At 37.8% G+C, this 12624-nt stretch overlaps 1 protein-coding gene across 1 annotated transcript; it reads right to left on the bottom strand.

Annotated features, from left to right (window-relative positions):
* Nucleotides 1-803: 803 nt before the first annotated feature.
* LOC133228189 (complement factor H-related protein 2-like) lies at nucleotides 804-8687 on the bottom strand. Its single transcript, XM_061383676.1, has 5 exons — nucleotides 8524-8687; nucleotides 7909-8103; nucleotides 7390-7566; nucleotides 2934-3116; nucleotides 804-2500 (listed from the first exon to the last, which is right to left on the bottom strand). Exons 1-5 carry the CDS (start codon nucleotides 8606-8608, stop codon nucleotides 2304-2306), a joined length of 837 nt encoding a protein of 278 aa, XP_061239660.1. The 5' UTR covers nucleotides 8609-8687; the 3' UTR covers nucleotides 804-2303.
* Between the last annotated feature and the right edge of the window lie 3937 nt (nucleotides 8688-12624).

Raw genomic sequence — 12624 nt, 5'->3', positions numbered from 1 at the left:
GGTGTGGCAACCCACTCCAGTATTCTTACCTGGAAAATCCCATGGACAGAGAAGCCTGGCGGGCGGCCGTCTGTGGAGTCATAAGGAGTCCAACACGACTGAAGCAACTTAGCACACACACAAACTGGTTCAGCCACTATGGTAAACAGTATGGAAGTTCCTCAAATAATTAAAAATGGAACTACTATATGATCCAGCAATTCCACTTATACAAAGAAAATGAAAATACTAATTCAAAAAGATACATGCACCCAGTGTCCACTACATTATTTACAGTAGCAAAGATATGGAAGCAACCCAAGTATTCATAGATGGCAGAATGGATAAAGAGAATGTGGTATATGTATTCAGAGAAATATTATCCAGCCTTAAAAAGGTGAAATTTTTCCATTTGTGAAAACATGGATGGACCTTGAAGGCATTACGCTAAATGAAATGTCAGAGAAAGACAAAGAACATATGATCTTACTTACATGTAAAATAAAAAACAAACCCATAAAAACAAATAAACAAACCAACCAAAAACTGAGCTTAAGGATACCAAGGGTTGATTAGTGGTTGCCAGAGTCTGGAGGTAGAATAGGGAGTTGGGCAAAACGGGTGAAGAAAAAGTAAAAACTTTCAGTTGTGGGAAAAAAAAAAAGTCGTTGGGATGTAACATACAGCAGGTAAGCACAGCTAATAATGTGTTAAAATAATATATTTTAAAGCTGTAGACAGTAGATCTTAAAATTTCTTACCACAAAAAAAAATTTTATAACAATGTATAGTAATAGATATTTAAACAAAAGAGTAACAAAGTATTACCTTAAAATATTTTTGCTTTATTTATATTTATTTTCATCTTTCAGTGTTCATATTTTTGTAGAAATTTGAAATGTTTCTAATCAACTGATTTGTTCATTGGAATACAATTGCTTTACAGTGTTGTGTTGATTTCTGCTGTACAACAAAGTGAAACCACCATATGTTTACATATATCCCCTCCCTCCCCCCAACCCACGTCATCCCACCCATCTCAGTTGTCACGGAGCACCGGCTGGAGCTTCCTGTGCTACAGCGGGTTCCCACTAGCTACCTGTTTTACCCTTGGTAGTGTATGTATGTCAATCCTAATCTCCCGATTTCATCTACCTTCCTCTTCCCCCACTGTGTACACATGTTTGTTCACAACTGTGTCTCTATTCCTGCCCTGCAACGAGGTTCATCTGTATCATTTTTCCTAGATTCCACCTGTATGCATTAGTATATGATTTTTTTTCTCTTTATGACTTACTTCACTCTGCATGACAGACTCAAGCAACTGACAAAGGATTCATCTCCAAAATATACAAATAGTTCATGCAACTCAATAGCAAAACAACAAACAACCCAATCAAAAAATGGGCAGAAGACCGAAATAGACCTTTCTTCAAAGAAGACATACATGAAAGAGGCACATGAAAAGATCTAAACATCACTAATTATTAGAGAAATGCAAATCAAAACTGCCATGAGTTATCACCTCACACCAGTCAGAGTGGCCATCATAAAAAATCTACAGACAATAAATGCTGGAGAGGGTGTGGAGAAAAGGGAACCCTCTTGCTCTATTGTTAGGAATGTAAATTGATACATCCTTGTGGAGAACACTATGGAGGGTCCTTTAAAAGGTAAAAATAGAACTACCATATGACCCAGCAATTCCACTGCTGGGATATCCCTGAGAAAACCAGGGATTTAAAAATTTATAACTTAAAATGACACATGTACTCCAGTGTTCATTGGAACACTATTTACAATAGGCCAGACATGGAAGCAGCCTAGATGTGTATCAACGGATAAATGGATAAAGAAGATGTGGTACAAAAACACAGTGGAATATTACATAGTCATAAAAAGAAATGAAATCTAATTACTAATCTAATAAACTAGATCTAATGACTAATGTAGGTATGACACACAGGTTTTCACGTGTTTGTGAAATGATATTATGAGGATGGAGATAAGCATTTTTAATGAAATAAAGTCTCAGAAAACTTCAGAAGTTATGGAGAATGTTTTAGAAAGTTAGAATGATGGATGGAAGGAGGCACTGAAGTGATTGCATCTAATTTCTTCCCAAAGATGTTTTACAAATAGGACATGTAACATTTTGACTTTCCAAGTGTTAATGAAGTGCTTTTAAGAAGTGATTAGTTGGTCACCTGGATTATAATTGCACCATCCACATAATATTTAACATAAATTCTGGTTTACTTGATAAAATAAGAATTGGATTAATAATGAAAAGTTCAGTTTTATGACTGCATTTAACCAATGTTTCATTCACAATGAGGATACACCACTTTTCCTTCATGACAGGTTGTTCGAAATGTACGATTTGGTGTCGTTGGGCGATATCCACGTTTACATGTAAATTCAATAGTGTCATCTGTTCTAGTATAAAGTTTTTTATCATCTCTCCATTTTAACTGTATGTTATGTTGTTTCATCATTTCTTCTGAAATTACACATGCATCTGAAGTTAAAAAGAAACATAGAACATTAAGTAGTATACAAGTATATCCCTCAGGATTTTAGACTTCCAAGTAGAATCTTCTACACTGGTCCAGGATTTTATTCTCAAAATCTTTTCCAAGCCAACTTACTGAAAATCCATTATGTAGATTCCAATTAATGATATTAAAATGAGGTGCTACGTTTAATTTATTAAGTGTTATAATGAAGGAGTCATGAAGTCAATATCACATTGAGTTTATATTAAATAATCTTTCATTGCTATGATTCCTTGAACAAGAGTTTTTCAAACTTTATTTTCTCATGTATTATTATCTGTTAGTCACGCATTCAATAGAATTTTTGTTAGTCCATAATATTTCTATTCTAAATAGCAAAATGTTATACAAATTACACTGAGTTTCCCAGGACCTATGAGAAGATGAAAGCATTACCTAAGCACTTTGGTGGTTCAGACCACTCTCCATTCCGACACACTATGTGTCTGTTTCCCTGAAGTACGTAGTAGGCCTGGCACTGGTACTCAATAGCCGATCCTGGAGGATACTGTGATAATGGGAATGAGACAGTGTCTCCATTGTCTATTGGTGGAGGAGGCCCACATCTTCCTCGAGGGTCTAAACACATAATTTGACTTATTGAGAGACCAAAGAAAAACAGAGGTGAAAGAAAGCAAATAAAAATATACCACAATATGTAATATCAAGATTTATGATTTCTGATGACAGAAATGATTCATTTAAGGAATTTTAATCACTTAAACTGAGAGTCAAATTTTAAGGCCTTCCTTTCACCCCATGTGAAAGGATACATTAGACATTAACAAACATGTCTGCTTCGTGGTATTCTGGTACTTAAAAATGTTTTCCTTAATGAATGTATGCTAGAAAGATGGACTGCTACCATAAACAAAGGAAGTTTCTTGGTCTTAGGTATTAAGCATACTGCAATGGCTATTGAATCTTTAGTTATTTTTAAAATTGATTTTCATTTTTTTTCCAAGAGAAACATCAACTTCTTAAATAAAACTCAAGGAATTACAAATGTGTATAATGTGAAGGGAATTTCAGGCTTTCTATCTGGACAAAATGAGAAGGGAACATTTCTGCTTATTTCTTCTGTTACATATTCCCTCTGTTAACTAAAAATCCTGAACAGAATTATAAAAACCAACACAAGAGGTTGTGAAGAGTGTAGAAAAGAAGTAGATTGTTTTGAGACCTTGGGATTCAAGGAGTTACGATGCACTGGTTGTTGGAGCTTTCACTTTGCTTTGTATGTATCAGGACCCGGCACTGAGATTGCAACCCAGAAATGATCTCACATTCAGGCAAAATTAACAAACAAAAAGGTCACAAGAAGGTTCTGCTTTCTTTAGGCACAGGCCCAGGAAAGGACCAACCTAGCAAGGCAGAAACATTTTTCACAGTACAGGACTTAGTCTAGAAAAACACCACAGAGGAAACCTAAGAGTAACCCTCTCTTCACCTTGATCAGCAGGGGCCTTTGATGAGCCTAGACTTTTCACCCGCGCTGGAAGGGAACAAGATGCCTGTCCTTGTGTTTGGACTGCACCCTGGGGGTTTCATGGTCTCCTGGAACCTGGATCTTACATCTGCCGTAAAGTTACTTTTGTGGATAGATGCTAAATTTTTATTATGGAAGGTGGGATACCAGGAGGAGCATCTTATCCTTTATCTTGCTGACATCACTCTAATCTCCGTGCTATTTTTGTCTGTATTTCATAATTGTTCTCTTCTTTCTGTTTGGAATTTCTTGTTTCTAATAATTTTGTATATTCTCTAACTATTTTATTAATCTCTGTTTAGCAGATTGCTTCTGTTTCCTTTCTTCAATTAATAATAATTCAATCACATTACAGTTTTTTGGACACCTATATGTTTGGTTTGCAAATGCTCATTTAAAAAAAAATTTATTCTATATCAGAGCACAGCTGAACTGTTCAGTAAAGTGACTCAGGTGTTCAGTACAGTGTTCAGTAAAGTGACTCAGTTATACATATACATGTATCTCTTCCTGGAAATTGTTTTGATTGCAGTATAGTTGATTTGCAGTGTTGTGTTAGTTTCAGGCGGAAAGCAAAGTGAATCTCTTATACATATATCGACTCTTTTTTAGATTCATTTCCCATAATCACCCAATAAAGGTGATTTTTAAAAATTGTTAAAATCATCTGTATTCAGATTTGAATTACATACAATAAAATCCACGTGTCAGCCAATGATGTGACAATGTGTAAGTGTCACAAACCCAACCCACTAGAGGCAGTTTTCTTCTCCCTTTACAGTTCTGCTGTTCCATTTCTACTCCATCCCTCCCCCACAACTCTCCTCCACTTGGAAGCTCATGTTTTCTGTCCCTCCGGAGCAATGCTGCCTTCCTACAACTTTGTTTATGGATTCATACAACATGCCTTCTCTTGCATCTGGCTGCTTTATGGCATCAAATGTCGGGCCCCGTCTGCTCTGTGGTGTCTTGCATCATTAGCTCACTCCTTTTCATTGTGGAGCAGGGTAGCTTTATATAAACATAAGTATGTTTATCCATTTTATCCTCTGTTGACTGTCTTTTGAAGTGCTTCCAGCTTGTGGCAGTTATAATTGAGCTATTTATGAGCACCTGAACTCAAGTCTTCGAGTAAACATGTATTTCCTATTTCCTGCTGTATATTTAAAAGTGAAATTGCTGGGCTATGTGATACATGCATGATTAAATCTATAGGAAACTGCCACACTGATATTCAGAGTGATTGTACCATCTTACATTCCCACCAGCAATGTGTGAGAGTTCCAGTTGAATCCTCACTAACAAACAGAATGATTGGGTTTTTTTTAACTGAGGTACAATTGGTTTCCAATACTGTGTTAGTCTGAGGTGTATAGCATGGTGATGCAGTACTTTTATAGATTATACTCCCTTGTAGTTTAAGACAGAGACTGTAATTCCCTCTGCTATACCATATACCCGTGTGGCATATCTGTTCTATATAATACATGGTACTTAGTACCCCTTAGTCCCATACCTCTAACTTGCCCCTCCCTACTTCCTTCCATCTTTTGGTAACTGTGAATTTTTTCCTATATCTGGGAGTCTGTTTCTGTTTTGCATATACATTCAGTTATATTATTTTTTAGATTCCATATATAAATGATATCAGAGTATTTGACTTTCTGAGTTGAGCGCATTTCACTGAAGATTATATTCTCTGGGGCTATCCATGCTGTTACAGATGGCACTACTTCATTCTCTTTTGTGGCTGTGTAGTATTCCACTGTATATATACAATGGAAAACACCTGAGTTGGTTGCCAGGAGGGCCAACCTTGTGATGAGAAGATTACAAGTTTCAATCCCACAACCCTGACCTCCAGGGAGGGAAGAGTGGCTGCAGATCGAATCAACTGCTGATGGCCCATGGCGTAATCAATTGCCCCTGCCATAAAACCTCCATAAGAAAAAAAGGATGGGATTCTGAGAGATTCCTGGTTGGTGAACATGTGGATGTGCTGGAAGAGTGGCTACTATGAGGGGCCTGGAAGTTCCTCGCCTTCTACACACCTCACCCTGTGCATCTCTTCCATCTGAGTGTTCCTCAGTTATGTTCTTTATATTCTTTAAGCTGGGAATCTGGGAAACCAAATGTTTCTTTCAGTTCTGTGAACCACTCTAGCAAATTAACTGAACGGGAAGAAGAGGTGGGACCCGCTAATACATAGCCCGTAGACAAAAACATAGATGACAGGCTAGACTGGTGACGGACTTGGGAAGCGGGCGGTGGGAGGAAGAAGTCTTGGGGGCCTGAGCGTCTGCCTGTGGGAACTGATCGTATTTCCAGTTAGACAGTTTCAGGGAATTGCTTGGTGCTGTGGAAAACATGCATCGTCGTGATAGGAAAGATCATTAAACAACTGGAATGGCCTATTTCAACAACTATAACTAGGTTTGTCTTAAGTTCAAGTAAAAGCCACGTGTGGTAACTGAAATATTCAATTTGACAAATTTGAAAAAGGCTAGTTTTCTTTCCCTTTGTTTCCTCCCTATGTATCATTCACTTACTTGCTGAAGGACCTTGTCAGAGTCAACTGGCTGCCTTTTAAAGTTCCATGCTGCTGCTGCTAAGTCAATTCAGTCGTGTCCGACTCTGTGCGACCCCATAGTCGGCAGCCCACCAGGCTCCCCCGTCCCTGGGATTCTCCAGGCAAGAACACTGGAGTGGGTTGCCATTTCCTTTTCCAAGGCATGATGGTGAAAAGAGAAAGTGAAGTCGCTCAGTTGTGTCTGACTCTTAGTGACCCCATGGACTGCAGCCTACCAGGCTCTGTTGCTGCTAAGTCGCTTCAGTCGTGTCTGACTCTGTGCGACCCCATGGACTGCAGCCTACCAGGCTCCTCCATCCATGGGATTTGCCAGGCAAGAGTACTGGAGTGGGGTGCCATTGCCTTCTCCATTAAAGTTCCATGAGAGAACCATATTTTGACTTGCTTCTTTTGATGCATTGTTACATTATGTGAAGCTATTAGGATTTACATTAAAATGCTGTATATTCAAAAGCAGCACAATATGTATTACCAAGATTTGTTGATTCTGATAAAAATCGTTCACTGAAGAAACTATATAATGTGAGAATTATAGTTTTTCACCATGTTCTTGGCTAGTGTTTGCTATTATTACCTACATTTAACTTATGTAAGTAGACAAAATGATTTTCTAGTGATGACCCAGATATTTGCAGCTCTACTTAGGCAGAGTTGGAACCTTGAACTGAAAAGGTGACGATGGTAGCAACAGCAATATTGCCTGTACTTAATATTGTTATTTCTCTATAAAATATAAGTGAATACCGGACCTGAGAGCACAGCATGTTACTCACAGACATGACGGCATTCAGGAGGGGAGGACCAGCCTCTTTCTCCACATGTAATGTTGCTCTGACCATTTGGGAGGCTGTAGCCAGTATCACACACAATGTGAACGATGTCACCTTCTCGGTGCGTTTGTCCTGAAGATGTAGATTGACCATTTTCCACCCAAGGGAAAAAGCACTGTCCTAAAAGGCAAAAAATGACTGGTACTCATTTTGCAATGAAAGAATATGACATTTTGCGAAGTTCCAAAGAGAAATCAAGTACAAAAAATTGCTTCTTAAAATTTGGCCATGCATGTAAAAAATTAGTATGCCATGTCATTAATTCCTACTTGTATAATGAAAACATTTTTCATTTGTAAAGTCACTTTCCACAGACATCTTCTCAAAATAACTGTCTTAGGTCATTTTTGCTGGCTCCTCTGGTCTCCACTGTCCAGACCCTGAAATTCCTTCAGGCACAGCCTCTCCACCCACTGGACACACTGATAATTCATCCCAGTAATGAGTAGGGTGCTTACTCACTGAGGCACTTTGGTGTTGGGGACCATCCTTCCTCTGTACAGTTTATTCGAGTCCAGAGTGATTGTGAAGGAGTCACAAAGCTGTGTTCACAGGTGTAGTAGAAATATTCCCCTACATCAGCTGGGAAGATTTTTTTATATCTATTTTCATTATATATGCTTCCATGTTTTATTTCTGGAAAATCACACGTTTTTCCTTAAGAAAAAAAATAGTTATTGTACATTAGTGAGTAGTTTTATGTTTGTTAATAATCCCACTGATGAATTTATTCTTCTTCTTAGCTTAATTATCTCACTTGTAGTAGTGATAGAGATCTGGGACAGTCTATAACTAACAGGGTGCAAAGGTCCTGGAGAAACGCAGGATGTTTATGTTCTTTGGAAGTGTTTCTAATATTGACATTATACAGGGGAAAAGAAGAGAGAGAAAACATAATGTATTTTCTTTTCCTTAGAGTATGAGGTAATTTCCCTATAAGTTTACTCTTCATCATGACGACACAATGCGGACAATTTCCACAAGTCGCCTATTAAAATATAAAGACCCATGAAAGTAGGTAAAACACGAAGCTACGCTTAAGAGGGAAGCTGAGTGTTCAGATCTGTTTCAACTTACCTCGCCCATGAGCACAGCAAACCCACAGGGTGAGGATGACATTGAGTAGTAACAGCATGTTAGACGTTCTCAAAGGCAGGTTCATGCAAATGTTCCAGTTGTGTGGTTTGGTTGTTTAGCAGCTCCTCAAGTGTGACTCCGAATTTAAGGGGATATCTATCAATGTGATGCTAGTTAAGTGAGGTCACTTAGTATCAAAGTTCAAAGAACTTTGCCAAATCCCTGAATTCCTGGAAGTGGTTTCAAAACAATTTCTTGAATTCATTCCCAGATATGTACTTGTCTGTTGGGAAAGACAGAAGGCAAGAAGAGAAGGGAACCCAGAGGATGAGACGGTTGAACGGTATCACCACCTCAGTGGATACGTGTTGGAGTAAGCTCCGGGAAATGGTGAAGCACAGGGAAGTCTGGTGTGTTGCAGTCCATGGGGTCCCAAAGAGTCGGACACAATTGAGTGACTGAACAACAACAAATGTACTTGTATGAGTTTGTTTCTTTTTAGGGAGAGTACTAGACTGGCCTCCAAAGTGATATAAAACACTGATTTTTAAATTAAACACTTCTTGAAAAAACACCATTTCTTTCTCAGCCAAATGAGTAACCGAGTCCATGTCACTAACACTTTCTCATGGCCTTTACTTACCTTTTCCCAGCTTTGCGTGGGGTAGGGATTTATGAAAATTGATGTGTTTTTGGACCTTACTCCACCCTCTATATTTTCTTGTGCTTAGGGAAGCACCAGTTTTTTTGGAACTCACTTGGGATCATGCTAATAAGCACAGGAGTTTCAGTGTATTCTCGGCATTAAGTATTGAATGTGCTTTGTGTGTGTGCTCCCTTGAGTCTGACTCTTTGTGACCCCATGGACTCTAGCTGCTAGGCTCCTCTGTCCATGGGATTTCCCAGGAAGAGATACTGGAGTGGGTTACCATTTACTTTTCTATAACGTACTTTGAGGCACCTTTTAATTTTAAAACATATTCAGATGTACACAATGATAATCTGCTTTTTATAGGAATATAACTCAAGAATCTGCATCTGTTCTTTCACTGACTTATTTGCTTTTATTCTTTATTTTGTTTATATGTGTGTATTTATATAACCAATTATATTTGTCATCATTTAAACTGTAATTCTTTTAATAGAAGAGAATTTCTATTATCAAGAAATTCTATTATCTAATTATCAAGCAGATAATTAACATGGAAAATATAATACTATTATAAAGGAAAAGAAAATAGATCAGTCACCAATGTGAGAGTTAATGCACAGAAATTATTTATTATTTCCTTACATAATATTACTATAATAGTTTCAAAATACTAAATTATTTATTAATGTCATTAAAACTTCCAGAATAGAAAAACAGCTTATAGCAACTAACCCTTCTCTAAAGAAATATTATAAACTAATACAAACTACGACAATGAGTACTTGACATACTGAAAGAAAGCAAAAAATGGTAAGTGTCCAACCCTTGAAAAAATGGAACTAAACTGGGCCCTGTATTTACCCATTTTTGGGGAAATTCCCCCAAATCTTCATATTTCTCCTTATCTACAAAATCCACATGAGTATTTATGGGGTGAAACTGCAAAATCAGATAAAATAAAATTAAAAAGAGAATTACCATATAATAATAAAGAGTGTTTTATAATAAATAGTCCAGATGGTGTTGAATTCACTGAGGCAGAAGAAAAAGCCATTACGGTGGTAAGTGGTAAGGGCAGAGCAAAATGTAATTATAACACGTAATGTTTACAAATTAAGGCTTCCACCAAAAAAAGGCTGTTAGACCAATTGTATTAAAAAATTCATACGAAACAAAAATTGAAAAGCCACACTGTGGCTTTTATTAAAAGCCACACTGACTTTTATAAATACTTAAAAAACTTTATGAAATGCATTTGAGAAAATGTTTGAAGAGTGCTACACTGCAAATTGTAAAACAAAACTGAGAAAAATGTTAAAATGCAAATCAAGGAAGAAGTAGATGGTGATTCTTTAATTTGTCCTCCAAAAGTTAATGATATGACTTAAAAATGCATGTGCCCATGGCCAGATCAATCTTGAAAATAAAAGAAGATTCATAATACCAGATATCTAGATTTATAATTAAGGTATTGTGTTTATCACCAAGTGGTAGTTGGCTAATGATAGTCAAACTGATCAGTAGAAAGAAGAGAGTTCAGAAATACACACCCACCCAGAGATTACGTTTTGTGCACCAATGTAATTCAGCAGGGAAGAGAAGTTTTCCCCAGAAAGAGTGAGGTGACAGACAGTTGCCTTTTGGTTGGTAAACAAAATAGAACCCTTTTAAAAAATATGTTTTTATTGAAGTATAGTTGATTTACGATGCTGTGTTTATTTCTCTTGTATAGTAAAATAGTTCAGTTATGCATATATTCTTCTTCACACTCATTTCCATTGTGGTTTGTCTCACAATACTGAATACAGTTCGCTGTGCCGTATGGTAGCTTTGTTTTATCTTTCATATCTATAGTAGCTCGTGTCTGCTAATCCCACTCTCCCTACTCTTCCTCCCCCACACCGTTGGCAGCCACGGGTCTGCTCTCCATGTCTGTGAGTCTGTTTCATAAATGGGTTCCTTTTGTCATATTTTAGACTCTACATATAAGTGATATCATATGGCATTTGTCTTTCTCTATTTGCATAGTTAGTATTGAGAGTCCTTTTGATGTGCAACTCAAAAACCAGAAAACTTAATTAATTTATGACTTTTCTTTTTCCCTAGGAGAGTGTGCGGGAATTTTCCTGTAAGTTTACTCTCCATCGTGATGACAAATATAGACGATTTCTACAGAGGCACATGGAGGTGGATAAACATGAAGTTACACTCAGGAGGGGAACTGAGTGTTCAGATCTGTTTCAACTTTTTCCATGAGCACAGGAAACCCACGGGGTGAGGACAACATTGAGTATAACAGTATATTAGACATTCCCAACGGCATGTTCATATACACATTCCAGTTGTGTTGTTTGGTTGTTTAGCGGCTCATCAAGTGTGACTGAATTTAAGGGGATTTCTAACAATATGATGCTAGTTAAGTGAGGTTACTTAGTAAATATCAAAGTTCAAAGAGCTTTAAAAATCCCTGATTTCCTAGTAGTGGTTTCCCAACAGTTTCTTGAATTCATTCCCTGATATGTACTTTTACAAGTCTTTTTTTTTTTTTTTTAAGACAGTAACAGACTGGCTCCAAAAGTGATATAAAAATCTAATTTTTAAATTAAACACTTCTCAAAAATCGTTGAAGTTCCCTCTCAGCCAGGTGAAGCGTATGTGAATAACTGATTCCATCTCACCATCACTTTCTCATGCTTTGCTTGGGGCTCTATGGAAACCAACGTGTCTTTGGACCTCACTCCACCGTGTATTCTTTCTTGTGCTTATAAAGGGAAAGTCCCTCAGTCATCTCTGACTCTTTGAGACCCAGTGGACTATAGCCCACCAGCCTCTGTCCATGGGATTCTCCAGGCAAGAATGCTGGAGTGGATTGCCATTTCCTTCCCAAGGAGATCTTCCTGACCCAGGAATCAAACTCGGGTCTCTCACATTGCAGGCAGATTCTTTAGTGTCTGAGCCACCAGGGAAGCTGGTGCTTAGGGAAGCACCAATTTAAAAAAAAGAAAAAAAAATCACTTGAGATAACAGTAGTGAGTACAAGAGTTTCAGCATATTATTGACATTAAATATTCTTTAATGTGCTTTGAGGCACCTTTTAATTTAAAAATATATTCAGATGCACACAAGGATACCCTGGAGGGGGCATGGCAACCCACTCCAGTATTCTTACCTGGAGAATCCCCATGGACAGTGGTACCTGGCAGGCTACGGTCCATGGGGTCACAAAGAGTAGGATATGACTGAGCGACTAAGCACAGCACACCACAAGAGTATGTCACTCCCATTTCCACTGGATTCCTGGTGCTATTAATCTTGTCCAAGGAGACACACCACCATGTATCAGATGCTGACTTAGCGCAGAGGGAAAATGGCCACAACCGGGCAAAGGACTGACACCTTGGAAACTCACTGAAACTGAGTTTTCTGACTGCTCTGCCACTGTTCTATCA

The sequence above is a fragment of the Bos javanicus genome, chromosome 16 (genome assembly GCF_032452875.1).
Source record: "Bos javanicus breed banteng chromosome 16, ARS-OSU_banteng_1.0, whole genome shotgun sequence".
Taxonomy (NCBI): Eukaryota; Metazoa; Chordata; class Mammalia; order Artiodactyla; family Bovidae; genus Bos; species Bos javanicus.
This window is presented reverse-complemented; position numbering and strand designations above follow the sequence as displayed.